The sequence below is a fragment of the Kryptolebias marmoratus genome, linkage group LG2 (assembly GCF_001649575.2).
Source record: "Kryptolebias marmoratus isolate JLee-2015 linkage group LG2, ASM164957v2, whole genome shotgun sequence".
NCBI classification, from domain to species: Eukaryota; Metazoa; Chordata; class Actinopteri; order Cyprinodontiformes; family Rivulidae; genus Kryptolebias; species Kryptolebias marmoratus.
Genome location: NC_051431.1, coordinates 25,583,498 through 25,601,264, shown reverse-complemented (window position 1 = coordinate 25,601,264; position 17,767 = coordinate 25,583,498). Strand labels below are relative to the sequence as shown.

The following is a 17,767-nucleotide window of genomic DNA, read 5'->3' as shown; positions in this document are numbered from 1 at the left end:
GTCAGGAGGACAAATAACACCTTTTCTGTTCAAATTGCCAACCCGCCACAGTGGCGTGTGTGTTGATCAAATTCACCCGCCACTTCAAATATTTACCCGCATTTGGCGAGTGGCGGGTGCTAATTTCCACCCCTGGATTCAGCCGTCTTAAAATGAGTAAAAAGCCCCTAAAAATGGGTTGGTACAGATGGTTCCTGAATATAAAAGTTACATGTTTGATAACACAAAACATTAGTCATGTGATCAAGATGGTAATTTTTTGTGACTGCGGACTTTTTAAGTGACTTCATAGCCTTTGCTGATTAGAGTAGATGTTTAGATTACAGATTATAACATTTTATAACTTTAAAAAAGGTACTGAAGGTTTACCACACTAATCTGTGATTGGACTTGTCCCTTATTTTTTTAAACAGTAATTGAACAGTGTGTACAATTCAGTTTATCCCGTTTTATAGTACCATCCAGCTTTTCTCCCTGCTCAACTTCCTGAACTTCAGGTCTGAACTCAGACTCGGATCACTAGATCCATCGATGGATACATAGATACTTTCATACATACTATAAATAAGCTAATGTTGCTAGTTTAACCATATGAACTGGACTTATTGCATGTTTTGTATACTGTAATAAATTCGACAAGGTGCACTGTCACCAGGCACTTTCACAAAATACTTCAACTCAGTTGCCCTCTGGTCGCCTCAGTGAGATTTCTGAATGGGCGGAGGCGGTGAGGGGTGTTGAAGCCAACCCACCCACCCCTGATTCGATTTTGTCCCATGAAGCGAGACAGTAGCCAAAACAGCCGACATGTGAAAAGGTAATCTGGCTTTGCAGCTCAATAATGCGATGAAGTGATGACCTATGGTCTGTGTGACCACCTGGTGCCAGGATTAAACCAACAGATTTATTACAGAGGGAAGATTGATGATGACACACACCAACTTTACATTTGGTTGAAACATTTAACCACGAAGAGAATCGCTCAGTTAATTCCTCATGTTTTGATAATGATACGACAGAGATGTTCGTCACACATTTCTTCTGCCGGACCCTTTTGGTTCCACGGTGCTCACTTCGTTTCTGAAAGCTCACGTCTCTGCGGGACATGGCCGGCTCCATCTGTGATTTAGGAACACAGCATAAAGACGGACGGGTCTTTGCGGAACTGTTTAGTGAGGGGGCCTACTGACTCATCGGACCGGGGTGTTGTCGGTGTAATGGGACTGTGGCATATTGCCATCAGGTTGCGTTTCACATTCGGCCTTGAGTTCACATTCAGGTGATATCCTTATCTATTCTTGATGTATTTTTAAAACAGCAAAGCTTCCTTTGTTTCTTTGTGCCACTGTTCCTGTCTGTGACTGAACAACAACAAAAAAAAGCAGCCTACTCTCAGTATGAGGTCAGATATCACTTCCATGCTGGACATTTGTCATAAGAGAACAACCTTTGGACATCCAATATGCATGATGAGTTACACGCCAGACAGACACTGAACCAAAGAAGCAAGGTGGTGCTGCGTTCAAACTGGCACCAGCCAACAGTGAACTGAGTGGATGAGACTAAGATCGGACTCACCTGCAAAAACTGTTACTTCTGTTCCTCAGCTGGGTGTTTAATGATCTGAAAACATTTATGTGCTTTGTAGCTACTTTCTTTAAATACAGCTACGCCGTTATTTAAGGGTTAGGCTACTTTTATTTTGTTTCTTTTTTCCCTGAGTGTTTGGTTGTTGTTCGAGCAGAGGCACTATAAACGGGATTTTCACAGCTCGTCAACTGCAAGAGGAATTGCTGGGAACAAAATCGTTGATCTCACCGAAGCCTTTGATTCAGTGAACCGCCTGGCTCATTTGGCTCGTTTTGGCAAAGACTGGCTGCCCCACAAAAGTACATTTGCATCCTGCCGACTGCTGCGCGATAACATGCCCGCCACTGGAACCAGCGGCAGTGGAGAGGTTACGGCGCCCTTCAGTGTTGACACAGGAGTCAAAGAGGGATGTATCGTTGGTCCAACACTGTTCTCAGTCTGCATTGCAGCCATCCTCCATTTTACAGATAAACAGCTACCTGTAGGGATCTAAATTATGTACAGAACCAGGCAACTCTTCATTATCAACTGTTTCAGGCTCAAAGATTGAACATCCATAATAAAGTTTGCAGCATTCAGATGACTGTGCCATTGTTCTCAGAAGAGAACCTACATGTATTTTGTCCACCTTTGCAAAGGCATACAAACAGCTTTAATATTAAAAAGACCTAAATCTTCCATCAGCCACCTCCAGACCCTTTCCTGCCTCCAAACATCTCCATTGATAACGCCGTCTTGGAAAACGTGGACCATTTTCCATATCTTGGTAGCCTCCTGTCGTCGTTGATGACACTGATGTCATTCCCTTTGCTCGAATTTTCATTACAAGCTGCAGGACTGAAAACATCAGTACTTTACGACTTCTTTAACTTTACTCATTCACTCATTCATTTATTTCACTCAAGGCAAGGCGAATACTTTCTAAACCAGCTGGTCACTTCTGTTTCCTGGAATTAGATAGAGCATGGTGGATAAACACACACTTATCAGAAACATTGATGTTTCTTATCAGAAACATTGATGTTTCTGATAAGTGCTAGAAGAATTACAGTGCTGGAGCAAACCAAGAGACAAGTGGATAATTTTATGTAATCCTGTTACAGATTTTTTTTTTTTCCCATTGGTGGCAGAGGGATGGGTATGAAGGGGGATGTCAAAAGGGGGATTATCATTATAAAGAAAGCAAGAGACTAGAAAAAGACAAACAAAGCAAACGAATGTGATGAATGAGGAGAAACAAGAGTCAGATTAGAAGCTGAGATCCCATCCCCCCTCCACTGGGCTACTTAGTAAAAAAAAAAAAAAAAAAAGCAGGTCAACATTGAGGCAGCTGACTAGCAGCTCCGTTCTCTCCTCTTTCCACTCTTTGTTCTCTTCTACAAACAGCTCTTCGCAGATTTACACATTTTTCTTCCCATTTTAACAAAAGCAGCAGCGTCCCCTGTCCGTAATAATTGCGAGCTGGGACCAATAAAGCTTTCTGGAGCAGAATCAGAAGGCGCCGCGTGGATTACTCCATCGGCCGTATGGTGACTGGTGCCAATCATGTGGAGAAAGACGGCACGCGGTCGCGTTGAATTCGCAGAACTGCAGACATCTTACATTGTGACTGTTGTGTGTGTCCTTTGTGTGGACTTCCCTCACATGTCTCCCTCCCACAGACCCTCACAGCCTTTATGTAATACTGCAACAGCCACAGCTCTCTGTCTGCATTATCTCCACTCTTCCTCTCTTTGTGAAACACTTTGCTTGCACCCCGGGGCCCTCAGTTGGTCACTTTTGTCATGACTTGATGTTCAGAACATACTGTCCTCAGGAATAAAGAAGCGATGCAAATGAGCTGAGACTTTTTGTACTTCTCTCCTGCGTCTGATGAACTCAGCGACTCTCTCACACGTGAAGTTGGCGCCACCCCTCCCTTTAGCTCCGCCTTAGCTCTTAAGAGCTTGAACCTCATTGGTTATTCAGCAGTGTTTACATGGAGGCTCAGCCCCCCCTTTTTTTTCTCCCCTGTAACTATCAAAGCTTCAGTTTGAGTCCCAGCACTTTCGACTTGTCCCGCTTTGTGTATGTTTTCCACCAGCAGAGGTCTTTTTAGAGCTTTAGGCCACTATGGGTGTTGGTGCTCCTGAAGCCGTTGTGCAGATATGGAAGCAGCAGCCTGGGACAGAAGGCTTCACTGCACTCTTTTCTCCCCTCTTCACCTCCAGGCAGCCACAGCCATCCCAAGGACAGACTCCCATGGTGTCCCCGCGGGCAGAGACCACCCCCATCCCTGTTCCAACTCAGGTCCGAAACTACCAGCGCATCAAGCAGAACCTCTCCAGCAGCCCAGGCACCACTCTCTACACCCCCCCCAGGTAAGAGCCGTCTCTGCCTGCACTGAAGGGCGGCGGAAGCACTTCTGACTGAACTTCACTGGCAGTGAAACACCTGGAAAGGGTTCCCGATTGTCGATCGTCGCTTCTGATGAATGCTGAACTCTTCGCAATTGAACTTTCCAGTTTGCTAATGAAAACCGAGGCTGTTATATCATTAAGCGTAACATTTCACTGAAGTTACATCAGCTAATTGTGCCCGTCCTCACCTGCTGCGGGGACGGTTTGTGGGTGAGTTTGTGTGTTAGAGGCAGATGGATGTTATCTAAAGAAAACAAGCCCTTTTTTTGTCTCGAAAAACACAAACGGTAAGGTGTGAAAATGAATGATTCTTGTGTTTCATCCAGTTTTATCATTGTAGTATTACTATCATGACACTTGTTGATTGTCAATAAAATGCCACTCTTTTAAAGGAATCTGTATCACTCACTGCTTTTTGTGCAAGAGTTTTAGATTAAGATGATCTTATAATGAGAAATGACAGAGTTGTAGTTGTTTTGGTCAAACCTCAAAATGATCTCATGAGATATTTTGAATTATCTCACATGATCTTTTAGCGTTTGGACTATGTGTCGAGAATGACTCTTAGCTACTACCACACTGAATTTTATCTCAGTATGTAAAACTCCCTGAGCTAATGTTGATTAGCTGTGGCAGCCATCTTAAACTGGGTTGACTCCAAAAGTTAATTAGTTGTAGATGTACATCCTATTATCACTTTCTGATACTTTTGTTGAAATCTGTCCAGTGGCTCATTACATATTTTGCTAACAGACAAACAGGGTTGATTCTAACAGTTAATGCCAGAGATTTACTGTCATGTGTTGCGGTCAAAGTAGAGTTGAAGACAATGCTGAGCAGCTCAGTGTCTGTAAAACCCACTGACGTATAGTCATGTTTGTGTTTACTAAGGTCAGTTGGCTGTGGCAGCCATCTTGCATTGGGTTGAGCCTAAAAGTTAGTTCATTGTAGATGTTGACCGGAAACTAACTTACTGAAACTTTAGTAAAAATCTGTTCATTGGTTTAAGATATATTTAGCTGACAAACAGAGTAAACTCATATTTCATGTGAACAGTTAGCGCTCAGATATAAGATGGGGATTAGTCTCAGCTACTACCACACCAAATGTTTGGTCACTGTCTTTAAAATTAACTTTTTGTGAGCCATTTTTGTGTTTGCTAAGATTGCTTTGCCGTGGCAGCCATCTTGACTTTGGTTGACTAAAAGTTAATCAGTTGTGGATGTCAACACATGGACTATGTTTTTTAATTGGTTGATCAGTGATGGTGTGACATTTCCTGCTTGAATCAGCTTTTTAGTTATCCCAAGGAAAGAAGCCCTGTTATTTTGAGATAACATCCTAAAAATAAATCTCTGCATTTTCTGAATTAAAAGACTTCAACGTGGCATCTAAAGACTTCTGCGATGATTGTTTGTGGTCTCAGGTCTGGAACAGTGAGGCGCTCCAACACCAGTCCTATGGGCTTTCCAAAGGTGGGCTCAGGGTCTCCCAGCTCCGCAGACGTCCCTCAAACCGTGAGCCGGCGCCTCTCCACGGGCAGCTCGCGGCCCTACTCCCCCTCGCCTCTGGGTAAGGATGCGTCCACACACGCCTGGAAGCCCGTGGACATGTCCTGACGGTGCCAGCTAACTGTGTTTGTGTTTGCAGTGGGCACCATCCCCGAACAGCTCGGTCACTGCTGCTGCCATCTGCAAAACCAGGAACCTCGCAGCCGCAGCTCCTCAGGAGGTCCGTTCATGGCTAAACAAACTCCTACTCAATGTGATCATTTGCTTAGATGTGCTTTTAAATATTTGATGATAAATAGGCCTAGCATTCTTTGGAGAAACGCATATTGTTCACCAGAGTTTTTAGACTAAGGTCATCTTGCGTTGAGAAACGAAGGACTTGGAGCCATTTTGATCAAACCTTGAGAATAACATGCTCTGTTACCACTTGGAGAATGTGGTTTTTAATGCCTCTCAGCTACGACCACACCAAATATTAGCTCAATATCTGTAAAATTCACTGAGGTACAGCCATTTTGTGTACGATAAGGTCGATTAGCCTACACCAGGGGTGTCCAAACTTTTTTTAGTGAGGGCCAAATACAGAAAAATAAACAAAGGGCCGGGCCACACACTAGAGGTCACATATTTACACATCAATACGTTTTGTATTTTTAACTTATCTATAATGAGAAGAACATTGCATTCAGTGGGAGCAGTGATGCTGTCCTTTGGATTGAAGGATGGCTGACATGTTAGGAGAAAGTTTAGTGGTTGAGACACGAAGGACTTCACAGAGATGGCTATCCGTCATTCTGGTTCTCAGTCTGCTTTTGTTCTGATTTAACTGAGAAAATGTTTGTTCACATATGTATGTTGAGCCGAACAGGCTCATCATTCTTTTTGCGTGGCGTCTCATCAGAGGAAACTTGGCATTATCCAAACTCTGATAGAATTCAGGGAGGGAGAGAAGCTGATGTTGACTCTTCAGAGAATCATCACATTGCATTTCAATCAGTTCTAACTGCAGACTTTCTTCCACTTCTTCTGCATCCACCAGAAAGGGGGTCGAGAACAGCTTGATTTGTTTTTCAATGACAGAAAAATCTTGGAAACGCTGGTTGAATTCTGTCACAAGAGATGCAATCACAGACACATATTTCTCCTTTTTAGCAGAAAGGTCGGTCTTTGGAAAAGCAGACTTGATTTCAGACAGCGCAGGGAAGTGTGCAGGATTAAAGCTTCGTAGTTGTGTCTCAAACAGGCGGAGCTTTACGCAGAAGGCTTTCATGTGCGCATACAGTTGTGGCACTAGCTGTTCTTTGCCTTGTAGGTTCTTGTTCAGTGTATTCAGATGATGGGTGAGATCAACTAAAAATGCCAGGTCTGCCAGCCACAGAGGGTCACTTAGTTCATGAAGAGCTCGGTCCTTCTCTTTTAAAAACCAGTCGATTTCTGATCGTAATGAATAAAACCGCTGGAGCACAGAGCCGCGGCTGAGCCAGCGCACATCAGAGTGGTAGAGTATATCCCCATATTCAGCGTCCACATCAGATAGGAAAGCCTGAAATTCTCTGTGGTACAGTCCTTTAGCTCGAATTATGTTGACAGTTTTTATAACAGTGTTCATCACATCACCCAGCTGGACAGTCTTGGCACAAAGTGCTTCTTGGTGGATTATACAGTGCATCCTAACAGCCTCACCTCCGCTCTCTTTTACCTTGGCGCACACCAACGATGCCATTCCTTTGCGCTCGCCCGTCATGGCTGGAGCTCCATCCGTTGTTACTCCACAGAGCTTGTCCCATTTAAGCCCCATCTTTTCAACTGCCTCTGACACAGCTTCAAAAATATCTTTTCCCGTCGTTGTGCCTTTCAGGCTCATCATATCAAGCAGCTCCTCCGTACAGCAAAAATTATCATCTACTCCCCGTAAAAAAATTAACAGTTGCGCGGTGTCTGTGGCATCTGTGCTCTCATCGCATGCTATTGAGTAAAAATCAAAAGCACAAGCTTTGTCTCTCAGCTGAAGTTTCAAGTTAGCTGACAAGTCCTCGATTCTCCGCACCACTGTATTTCTGGATAAGCTCACATTGTTGAAATCAGGCACTTTTTCTGGACACATTATTTCTGTTACTTTGATGAGGCACTGCTTTATGAAATCACCGTCTGAAAACGGTTTGCCGTGCTGGGCAATAAGTTTAGCGACTTCATAACTTGCTGTTGTGGCGTTTTCTTGTATTTTGTTAGCACGGAAAAAAAACTGCTGTTGAGCTTGCAGGCTAGCTGCCATTTGCTTGACTTTCTTTGTTCGTTCGACACCAGTGTACGATGTGTAGCTCTGATGTTTGGTCTCATAATGCCGACGGACATTATACTCTTTCATCACAGCAACATCTTCATTGCAAATCAAACAGACACACTTTCCGTTGATTTCTTTGAAAAAATACTCATTTTCCCACCGTATTTGAAATCTCCTACACTCACTTGCTATTTTGCGTTTCTTCTGTGCTGCCATTTCTGGTGACTCACAGTAATGTTTTTTCTTCTCTTAATTTCGTTTCTGTGGCTGGCTCCATCTAGTGTTGAAACTAAGAAGAGCAGCAGAGCTGAGCTCAAGCTTCTTGTGCGGGCCATATGTGGCTGGCTCCATCTAGTGTTGAAACTGAGAAGTGCAGCAGAGCTGAGCTCAAGCTTCTTGTGCGGGCCAGATTCAGCTATATTATCAGAATTTGCTGCGGGCCAATAAAAACTGGACCGCGGGCCGTAGTTTGGACACCCCTGGCCTACACAGTTAATCAATTCTAGTTGTGCAGCCAGTAATTACTTTCTGAGAGTTCAACTAAAATCTGTTCATAAAATATTTTGCTTATAAACAGCAGTGGCTCCAAAAAATAACATCAAATTATAACTCCAAATTTTTTGTGTTTTCTATGAATGCTTAGGTGTGGCAACCATTTTGAATTGAATGGAGTCCAAAAGTTAATCGATTGGGAATGTCAGCCCAATTGTTTTTTGCTGAGAGTTTCATTAAAATCCACTCAGCGATTTACAAGATATTTTACTAACGGTACACACATACACACACAAAGAGACATGAGCAAAAAGATTACTACTACATTTTAAGTGGCGGGCAAAAATAAACATGTAAAACGCACAGTCAGATATAAATATGTTTAGCTTTACATCGAGGAAGAATTAGCAGTGAGTGCAGTCACATGGTCAGTTGTTTTGATTCTCAGCTGTGTTATTTTCACAAAGTCATCATGAGACATAAAACCTTTTAGGAGTCTGATTACATGCCCGTCTTACAACTTGTTCACAGTCTACAGTGTAGCTCTTTGCTGTCATGGTGATGTGTTCGTGTTTCTAAAATGACAAAGACTTTGCTCTTTGGTTGGGGACTCACCCAAGCAGCAGCAGTGTTTCAGGCTTATCTGTTCTTTTGGCTGATTGGGTTGAAACAGTATGACTAAGATCCTATGTGTTACCACAAGCATTACTTCCTGCCGTCTCTTTGTTTTGGTGCAGAGGACGATTCGGAGCTAAAGAGGGCTTGCAGACGACAAACAGATGAATCATGAACTAATGTCTTCCATGTTCTGTCAATAAGAACTGATACAGACATTAGTCCACATTTGAATAAAAGCTATGGAATATACTCTATGCCAGTTTGCTTTAGGAAGATTGTACAATAATTAAAAATTATTGATCTGTTTTTAATCTAGTTCCTTCCCCTTTTTTCAGGTTCCCCCGTTCCGTCCTCTCAGCTTCTGGGGGCTCGGCTTCAGAGCGCCCCCACCCTGACGGAGGTCTACCAGACCAGGAAGAAGCTCCACAAGCAGCTGTCGGACCCCGTGCAGCCCTCCTCCTCCTGCAGTCACTCCCCTCAGCTCGGCCGTCCAGCCAATCTCGGCTCCTCCCCGATCAAACTGTTGGGCTCCTCTCCGCGCACGTCTGACTGGCTCCAGAAATCCCCTCTGCCCACCATCATTGGTTCTCCTACCAAGGTGAGAGCAGTTACGAGGACGCATGCAGGCGGTTGGTGCCAAAACCAGCTAACATATCTCTAAGAATTTGTCTGATTTTTAACTGCTTCCGTTCAGATCATTTCGGCGCCGTTCAAGATCCCCAAAACGCAAGCTTCCTGTAATCTGATGGCCCTGGCAGACAACCCACTTCCCAGCAAGACACAGACAGACGCTCGAGATCTCTGCACCCACCACTGCAGCCCGTACCTCACCGGACGAGCCGCTGCCCCGGAGGCCAGCAGAATCTTTGGCAGGTAGGAGTCTCAGTGTGTTCGCTTCTCTTGAGCAGAACTTCAGCAAAGTCGTTCGGTCTCATAATGAACATTAAGCTGTTTAAACAATCGATTAGAGATGCGCCCGAAAATCGGCTTGTGACTGGCAGTGGCCAATATTCAGCCCAATGATCAATGACCCGCCGTTCAACACTCAAAAATCCGATGTTTTTCTGCACCACAGACACAATGCTGCAGAACCGCTCAGCACTGCTTGTTAGAAAAGGTTTTACTGAGTGGAGAACACATGAAGTTAGCTGAACGGACTGAGTGTAATGTGTTTACAAATAAAATCAGAAGAAGAACAAAAGGTGGAGAGGCTGTTAGAAGGAAACAGTGTTTTCTACTTCTATCACCTGCTGTTCATCATGTGAGCTGATGGTTGGTTTTCGCTGAAAGAAGATCTTTTTTTACTGTGGATCTGCTGTCCTTCAGCTGATGTGTCCTCTGCACTTTAATCATTTTATATATTGGACACTTTAAAGCTCTCCTCCACACTCCAGAGATTAAACTGCAGGATCAAACTGATTGAGACAGCAGATCAGCAACTTTTCATTAAGTCAGAAATTTTAAGTATATATTTTGTACTGAGGGCAGCACGGGGGGGTCAGTGGTTAGAGCCATCGTCTCACAGTATCACAGATTCCAAACTCGGCCGCGGTCTTACTGTGTGGAGTTTACATGTTTTCCCCGTGCACGTGTGGGTATTTTCTGGCAATGCCAAATTTCTCCCACAGAACAAAAACATGCATGTTAGGTTGATTGGTAACTCTAAACTGCCCCTAGGTGTGAATGGTTGTTTGTCTCTGTGTGTCCCTGTGATGGACTGTAGACCTGGCCAGGGTGTCCCCTACCTCAGAGTACTGCAGAGGTATTCGTCACTTCACTTCTAAGAAAGAAATGACTTTGCAATGTTTAAATCTGCCCACAGGTCTGACAGCAAAAAGTAAACAAAACATGCTTCCACGAACCTTCATGTCCCATTAGAGTGGAATCACATTACAAGGACGTCACTGTACAAATAACCTTAGCGATTGATTGTAGAGATGCACAAATCCCAGTTTTGTACAACTCTGACCTGCCAATACCAATTTTTCTCAAAGAACCATAATTAACATCCATTTTCTTTACCCACTTTTTGGAGCTGGTGCTTATATCCAGCAGTCACTGTGTGAGTCTCTGTGTGTCATGTTCATTGTTGGACGCCGATGTTTGTTATCTCCTCACAGGTCTGTCAGTACAGGTCGTCTGTCTGACCAACCAGTCCGGATCACGCTGGGTGGACAAGCGTGCCAGGGCAGCACCGACAGCCTGAACACGGAGCGACCCATGGACACCGGTACAGCCCCGCAGCTCTCCCCTCTATTAGGTGTGTTTGTTTCGGAGTATAGGAGAAGTAAGAGACTAAATGTCCCCCTCTCTGCAGCACCCAGCATGGCTCAGTGTGGGTCGGCTAGTCCTCGCACTGTTGTTTTCACCGTGGGCTCACCCCCCAGCAGCAGCACTCCTCCAACCTGCAGCCACCTGGGCGCCCGACCCCGCACCACCTCAGGTGAGGGACCCTCCCTCTTAGCTGACCTGGAGGACTGTGTCTGACACTGGCGTTAACCCTCCTCCGCCCCTGTCCTTTCAGTGGGCTCCAACAGTTCAGCTGGCTCCTTGTGCTCCACCAGCGGCCGGGTCTACGCTGGATCTCCCACTGGCATGGCCATGGGCTCCTCTCCTCCAGGAAGTTTAGGGAGCGGGCAGGGTGGAGCGGAGGGGGCACCCAGCAGCCTGCGCTACATCCCCTACGGGACGTCTCCCCCCAGCTTGGAGGGATTCATCACCTTCGAAGCCCCAGAGCTGCCCGAGGAGACCCTGATGGAGGTGAGATCGGCCACATATGCCTTCATCTGTTTTCTGAGATCCCATGTGCAAACTTTAAATCCAGAAGAGTTGGGATGTTTTCCGAGTCTGCAGCCGTCAGACTTGTCAGAAGTTAGGAACAAACGAATGATATGGAAAGCCAGGGGAATTTTAGCAAGAAATGACCACATTTTCTGGGAACATTTGTTCTTTCATCTGGTCAGAGATATAGGCTACCAAGGACAAAGTGCAATACGTTTTTATTTGTTCCAAGTGCAATAAATGCACCTAATCAATCAGCTAAATCCTTTCTGGAATTTTACGTAGCACTATAAAACAATTTTCATTTTATTACTATTAAAATTTTATGGAATTTTTATACGAGCACACGTTTCAAAACTGCACTTGGTGGTGTTGCTTGCAATAGCTTGCGTCTTGTCTTATGCCCTTCTGTCGAGTGTTCTCGTGTCATTTTAACCATTTTATTGTTCCCCCGGAGGAACAATAAAGGTCTGAACTGAATAAAAGTTTTAAAAAAAAGTAACAAACGGCAGATTTCAGGGTTTCTTGCATTTTAGACAACTTCCTACTTTTTTCTTCTCTCTGCTTTACATTTCTAAATGTCACCTGTGTTTCCCTGTGCAGCGCGAGCACACGGACACTTTGATCCACCTCAGAATGATGCTTTCGTTCACCGACTGCATCCTGGAGATGGCAGCATTCCGAGCTGGGGGGGCAGAACTTGGCATGTCGGCCGCTTCCCTCTACCCGCCCCAGGACAGCGTTGTTGTGGACCAGATCAGCCAGCTCAGCAAAGAGTGGGGGTAAGGAGCAGTAGAAACGTCTCGCTCTGTAACGGCAGCAGTCTTAAGGGTGGACTTTCAGGCCAGTTGTGTTTTCTAATGCGACTGTGCTGCCCCCTACAGGCAGGTGGAGCAGCTGGTGCTCTACATGAAGGCAGCTCAGCTCCTGGCCTCCTCTCTCCATCTGGCCAAGGCTCAGATAAAGTCTGCGAAACTCAACCCGTCCTCTGCTGTCAAACAAGGTGAGAGCATTCCTCCCTTCCTCTGCCTTGTTCACCTTCACAAAGTGGTGACAGGAAGTAAAAGCAGTAGCAGCAGTTTACTTGGTGTTTGCTCTTTATCACTTAACATGAAGGCACACGCACTTGTGCAGGAACATATTAAAGCCTGTCTTTTTATTCTCTCAGTGGTGAAGAGTTTAAACGAGCGCTACAAAAGCTGCATCTCCCTCTGCCGGCAGCTGACTGACAAACTCAACCACTTCTTCTCTGACAAGCAGCGCTTTGTAGACGAGATCAACAGCGTTACTGCTGAGAAGCTCATCTACAACCACGCGGTGGAGATGGTGAGTCCCATCACAAAAAGACACGTTAAGATCCAGGTGGAACAAACGGCAACAGCTAGTGCTGCTGAAGCCTAATGAAATGGTGATCTGTGTGTGCGCGTGTGTGTGTGTGTGTGTGTCAGGTTCAGTCAGCAGCTCTGGATGAGATGTTCAAACAAACGGAGGACATAGCTTACCGCTACAGCAAGGCTGCCATGCTGCTGGACGGCCTGTCCAAGGTCCTGCAGGACCCGGCTGACATCGAGAACGTGGTTAAATGTGAGCGCACACAGAGGCACGCTCAAGCGCACAACAAAACACGTTTGCCGACAAACTGCTTCGATGATGGTGTTTTAAAAATGATTTAGAAGGGTCTTTGTGGAAACATTCAAGTTCTAATTAGAGAAAACATAACGTGAACACTAAGAGCTGAATGACTGCTGAAACTAAGTTGTTCAAGCTGAAAGGAACAGAATGCTAGCTAAAACCTAAAGTAGCAAAAGGGTAGTTAGTAGCTAAAAGTAGCACAGGAAGACAAAAGTAGATGCAGTATGCTGGAGCACATTTTAACTGAACAGTGTTTTTGAAGAAATATTGTACTTCTGTAGGGAAATGTTTGTAAATATTGTTTATTTTAAAGTATCAAATACAAAAAAAAAGCCATAGCACCCATCTTCCGAATAAGCTGAACCTTTTGATATCTGAATGGCTGAAATAGCTCAAAGTTTGCAGAAGGAATTAGACTACAGAGAGTGTGGGGAAAAAATGAAAATGAGAAAATGTTGAATCAGCATTCACACTATTATATGTTAAAAATTCATACAACTCGGTGTGTTTTATCCCGAAATCTGCTTCTGTTCCTGAGATAATCAGAGATCCCAAACGCTTCATTCAGGACCCTGCTGATGATAAGTCAGGATTAGTAAACATGCCTATGGGTTTTTATCCCTCCCACCAACATGTAATCAGATTGTAGCAGCTGCAAGTGAATATTAACATCTCCAGCAAGAAGATATTTTGCCCTTTTTCTAAGGATGAGGTAGCACATGATCACACATGGCAGCAGCAGCTTTGGATTGGTTGTAGTTTGATAAACTATAAGGTGAGCGTTTGTCACATAAGGTACGTGTGTATATAGTTAGCCAACAGTGTGGACAGAGAACCAACAAAGAGGAAAAATCCTCTGTCGCAATAATCAGATGCTTGTGGATTGGGCTTTGGTCTGAGATCAGGTTGTGATAAACACATGTACAGAGGATTGTCTTGATTTTTGTTGACCTACATCCTGGAACTGACTGACATGGATTTGGATTCACAGTAATAGACCTGCACAAAACCACTTCAGACTGATGAAAATAAATAGGTGGAAAAAATCTTGGTTTTTAAATCCTTCTAAAAAAATCTAAAATTGAAAAGTGGCTCTAAATTTGATCATCCCTTTAACACAACATCAAACCGCACAGCTGGAGACTTCTTGGGCCAAGAGGCGATCCTTACTGATTTCATAGTCATGGGGTCAAAGGTCAAGGTCACAAGTGATCCCCTTTGTTAAAACTTTAGATCAGGGGTGTCAAACTCTAGCCCTCGAGGGCCGCTGTCCTGGGAGTTTTAGGTTTTTCTGCTCCAACACATCTGATTCAAATGGTTTAATTACCTCCTCACCAAATCATCAAGTTCTCCAGGAGCATGGCAACAAGTCATCCATTTAAACCAGGTGTTTTAAAGCAAGAACACATCTAAAACATGCACGACAGCGTTTGACACCCCTGCCTTAGAGTAACAAGTAATGATGAAATGTCAAACTCCTTGTTCCCTGGATTGTACCCATCTGTCCATCCATAAAACAGCCCACAGTAAGCGGTCCATGGTGTAACTCCACAAATGGTCAGTATAGAAAACGTCATCACACTATGGCTCCACATTGGATCTTATTTTTATTAAGACTGATTCCACCAAAGAAATCTTGAGTGGTACTCGTGAAGTCTGCTGCTCTGATCGTATTATGGTTTGGATAGACTGGTAGTCATCAACAGGTCGGTTGCTGCACTTTCATGTTCTTTAATTGAACTGTTTGTCGATTTACACCACGGACAACATCGCTATCCGTGAAGTTGACCTTTCACCCCACCACAGTCATGTATTCAGGATTGTTGTGTGAGGGAATTCATGCTTTGTGTTTTGATTTTAACACTTTACTGGACCGCTCTTGACGACTTCAGTGAACAAACTGTGTTTTTTGGTTTGTTTTGCAGATAAGGCCAGCGTGGAGCGCAGGATTTCAGCGTTATGCTACTGCACGGTCACGCTGTACGAGTAGCAGGCCACACCTAAACATCCCAACACAGAGGGACCAAGTCCTGAGAAGACTTTAAACAGAACAGCTGTTCTTGGACAAGCCCTGCTCCCTCCTGTAGCAGCTCAAGCACTTTTAATTTCTTTGGGTTTTTGTCTGTGTTGATGAGCTTGCCGTACCGGCTGAGTGTGGCTGATGGCACAAAATTACAACCAAAGATGACAACAGATACGGACATCATAACATTCTTATAAAGGTGCATTCTCAGATCTAATGGTGACGCCCCATCGGATCAGTGCACCCAGTCTGAAGATCCTTTTTTTTTACATATACAAGGAAACACATTCACAGGACTGAGAGACAGTGCTGGGGAAAAAAAAACAACGGTTTAAAGAAGCTTCTGTTTGAAACTTTGAGTGGTTATTTACTCTTTATTGTCCTTATTTATTGTTTTAAATGAACACGGACTTTCCTGCCTGTCACAAGAACCTCAAATATTGGAGCTGAAGGAGGAAAAAAAAGAACAACCAGAAGACTGACAGCTGCTGAGTGTAACAGATCCATTCAGACTTCATGAACCTTTACACGGGAAAAAAAAACAAAAACACACAAGCTCCTGTTACAGGAACCAGACAGCCACAAGAGCAAAGGATTCTGTACTTTTGTAACTGCTTTGTTTTTGTTGTTTTTTGTTAAGCTCAAGCACTTTATCGTGGAACGAGATGAGGGGGCTGAATTAGAAAAACAGAAATGTGAAAACTGGGGGTCGGGGGGGGACGCAATCACTTATTCACCCCGGAGCAAACCTGCTTTGCGTGCATGATCAACAAGTCCACGGGAGAGCATACATTTCCTCAGAGAGGATTAAATGGACTGGCATTTGTATGCAGCCCTTTTCCCGCCTTCCATCTCGGAGTTCCTTCGACAACACGCGCTCCGAAAGCTTTCAGCTTCGACCGCCTCGCCGACGAACAAAGACGTGTACCCAGTTGCTCACCTCGTCCCGGAGCTACGCCTTCTCGATCACGATGCTCCCGAGAACGACGGGTGGAGGCAGAACGGCTGGTGCGCGCGGAACTTTAGGAGACGAGCGGGTCCTCCTCCTGTCACCACTGTGGCGATGCACGGCCAATCAGGGATCACCGATGAAGTCAAAGCGGCCGCTCGATTTACTTGACGAGTTTCCATGTTAATAAGACTCATTGTACAAAACAAATGCAGCTTTTTATGTTCCGTCAGAATCTGTAGCTCAGTTTTAAGCCCTGATGTTTGCAAACGTGTATATATGTGAATGCGGTGCATGTGAGGACTCCCCTCTTGGCGGGGAGGGGAGTGTACGTGTGTGTGTTTGAGCGTTGGAGGGGCGTTGGTGCTGCCATCACACGCCCTTCCTGACAAAGAGCACAAATCTTTATATGTAGATAAACTTTGTATTGATTTCACTCATGTCTGCCACGGGTTTGATAAGGAAAACCTGTTTTTGGCACAATGGTGCCAAAGATGACAACACGGCAGCTCCGATCTTTGTACCTGGACTGTTTTGTTGCTGACGCCACTCTCACTCGCGCTCGTTTCAGAACATGAGATGATGGCGACGACGTCTTCAGATTTCGTACTCTTGGTTTGGGTTTTCTCCTCCACATCCTGTAGCATCCCCCGCTGTCTGTCCCTGAGGTCAGCTGTATGTACTGTATGTGTGAGCTGCCAGGTGTGCATTAAGGTCAGTAGTGTTTAGCTAGTATTTAAAAAGGAGGTGCCTTCTTCTTGCGAAAGCAAACCTAGGCTGACTCCTCTGTACAGGTGTGAATATTTCCTCTGTACAAACACATTTCACCACTGGTCTCCAGGCCTTTCCCTATAATGTACTGTTTTCGTTTGATCTTGTTTTTACATATCTGGGTTTGACTTTTCCACTGTCTTCGTCGTGAACAACATCAAGTCTTATACTGCACACAGAGCAAAGAGGGAACTAATACGGTGATGAAAGCTACCTGAAGCTTTGCTCTGTGACAACACGGACAGTTTGAGACAACGCATGGGTACCAAGGTTGCATTTTGTCCTGTAGAACCTCTAGGATGTTGAATGTATGAACCCTGTTTTTGCACCTCGTTAGCCTGAAATGAATGCATTTCGAGGAAACCTTGCTGTCAGTCACCCTTTCCAAGCTTCAGTTCTTCAAAGTGAAATGTTAATGTCATACCTGTCTGTTTCTGAGAGATGTTACTCTGTTCTTTACAAAACTGAAATACAGTCTTTATTAAACAAAAAGGAAATTGAACTGTCTAGAGTAATTTATTTATGTCCGTAGGTGTGAGTTAGTTTCTTAGAAAGTCTTGAAAGGTCTGGAATTTACTTCAAGTCTCTTCCAGGTCTGGATCAAAAAAAAAATTGTGAAAGGAAAATCATTTGTGTTTCTTGACTTGATTCTGGAAATAGATCATAAAATGAGTAACATTTTTTTTAAATTATCTCATTTTTTTTGTTTGAAAAAGCCTA

The 17,767-nt window shown here is 44.4% G+C and overlaps 1 protein-coding gene across 1 annotated transcript in view; it reads left to right on the top strand.

The window, feature by feature from the left end:
• ulk2 (unc-51 like autophagy activating kinase 2) overlaps positions 1 to 17,549 on the top strand; it is a 43,543-nt gene extending 25,994 nt beyond the window's left edge. Inside the window, exons 15-27 of the mRNA XM_017422022.3 lie at positions 3,801 to 3,950; positions 5,416 to 5,561; positions 5,640 to 5,720; positions 9,227 to 9,489; positions 9,586 to 9,764; positions 11,012 to 11,121; positions 11,209 to 11,334; positions 11,416 to 11,651; positions 12,276 to 12,454; positions 12,557 to 12,675; positions 12,841 to 12,998; positions 13,121 to 13,256; positions 15,230 to 17,549. Coding sequence (XP_017277511.1) covers positions 3,801 to 3,950; positions 5,416 to 5,561; positions 5,640 to 5,720; positions 9,227 to 9,489; positions 9,586 to 9,764; positions 11,012 to 11,121; positions 11,209 to 11,334; positions 11,416 to 11,651; positions 12,276 to 12,454; positions 12,557 to 12,675; positions 12,841 to 12,998; positions 13,121 to 13,256; positions 15,230 to 15,294 — 1,948 coding nt within the window. The 3' untranslated portion in view covers positions 15,295 to 17,549. The remainder of the gene's footprint in view (positions 1 to 3,800; positions 3,951 to 5,415; positions 5,562 to 5,639; positions 5,721 to 9,226; positions 9,490 to 9,585; positions 9,765 to 11,011; positions 11,122 to 11,208; positions 11,335 to 11,415; positions 11,652 to 12,275; positions 12,455 to 12,556; positions 12,676 to 12,840; positions 12,999 to 13,120; positions 13,257 to 15,229) is intronic.
• Positions 17,550 to 17,767: the final 218 nt, after the last annotated feature.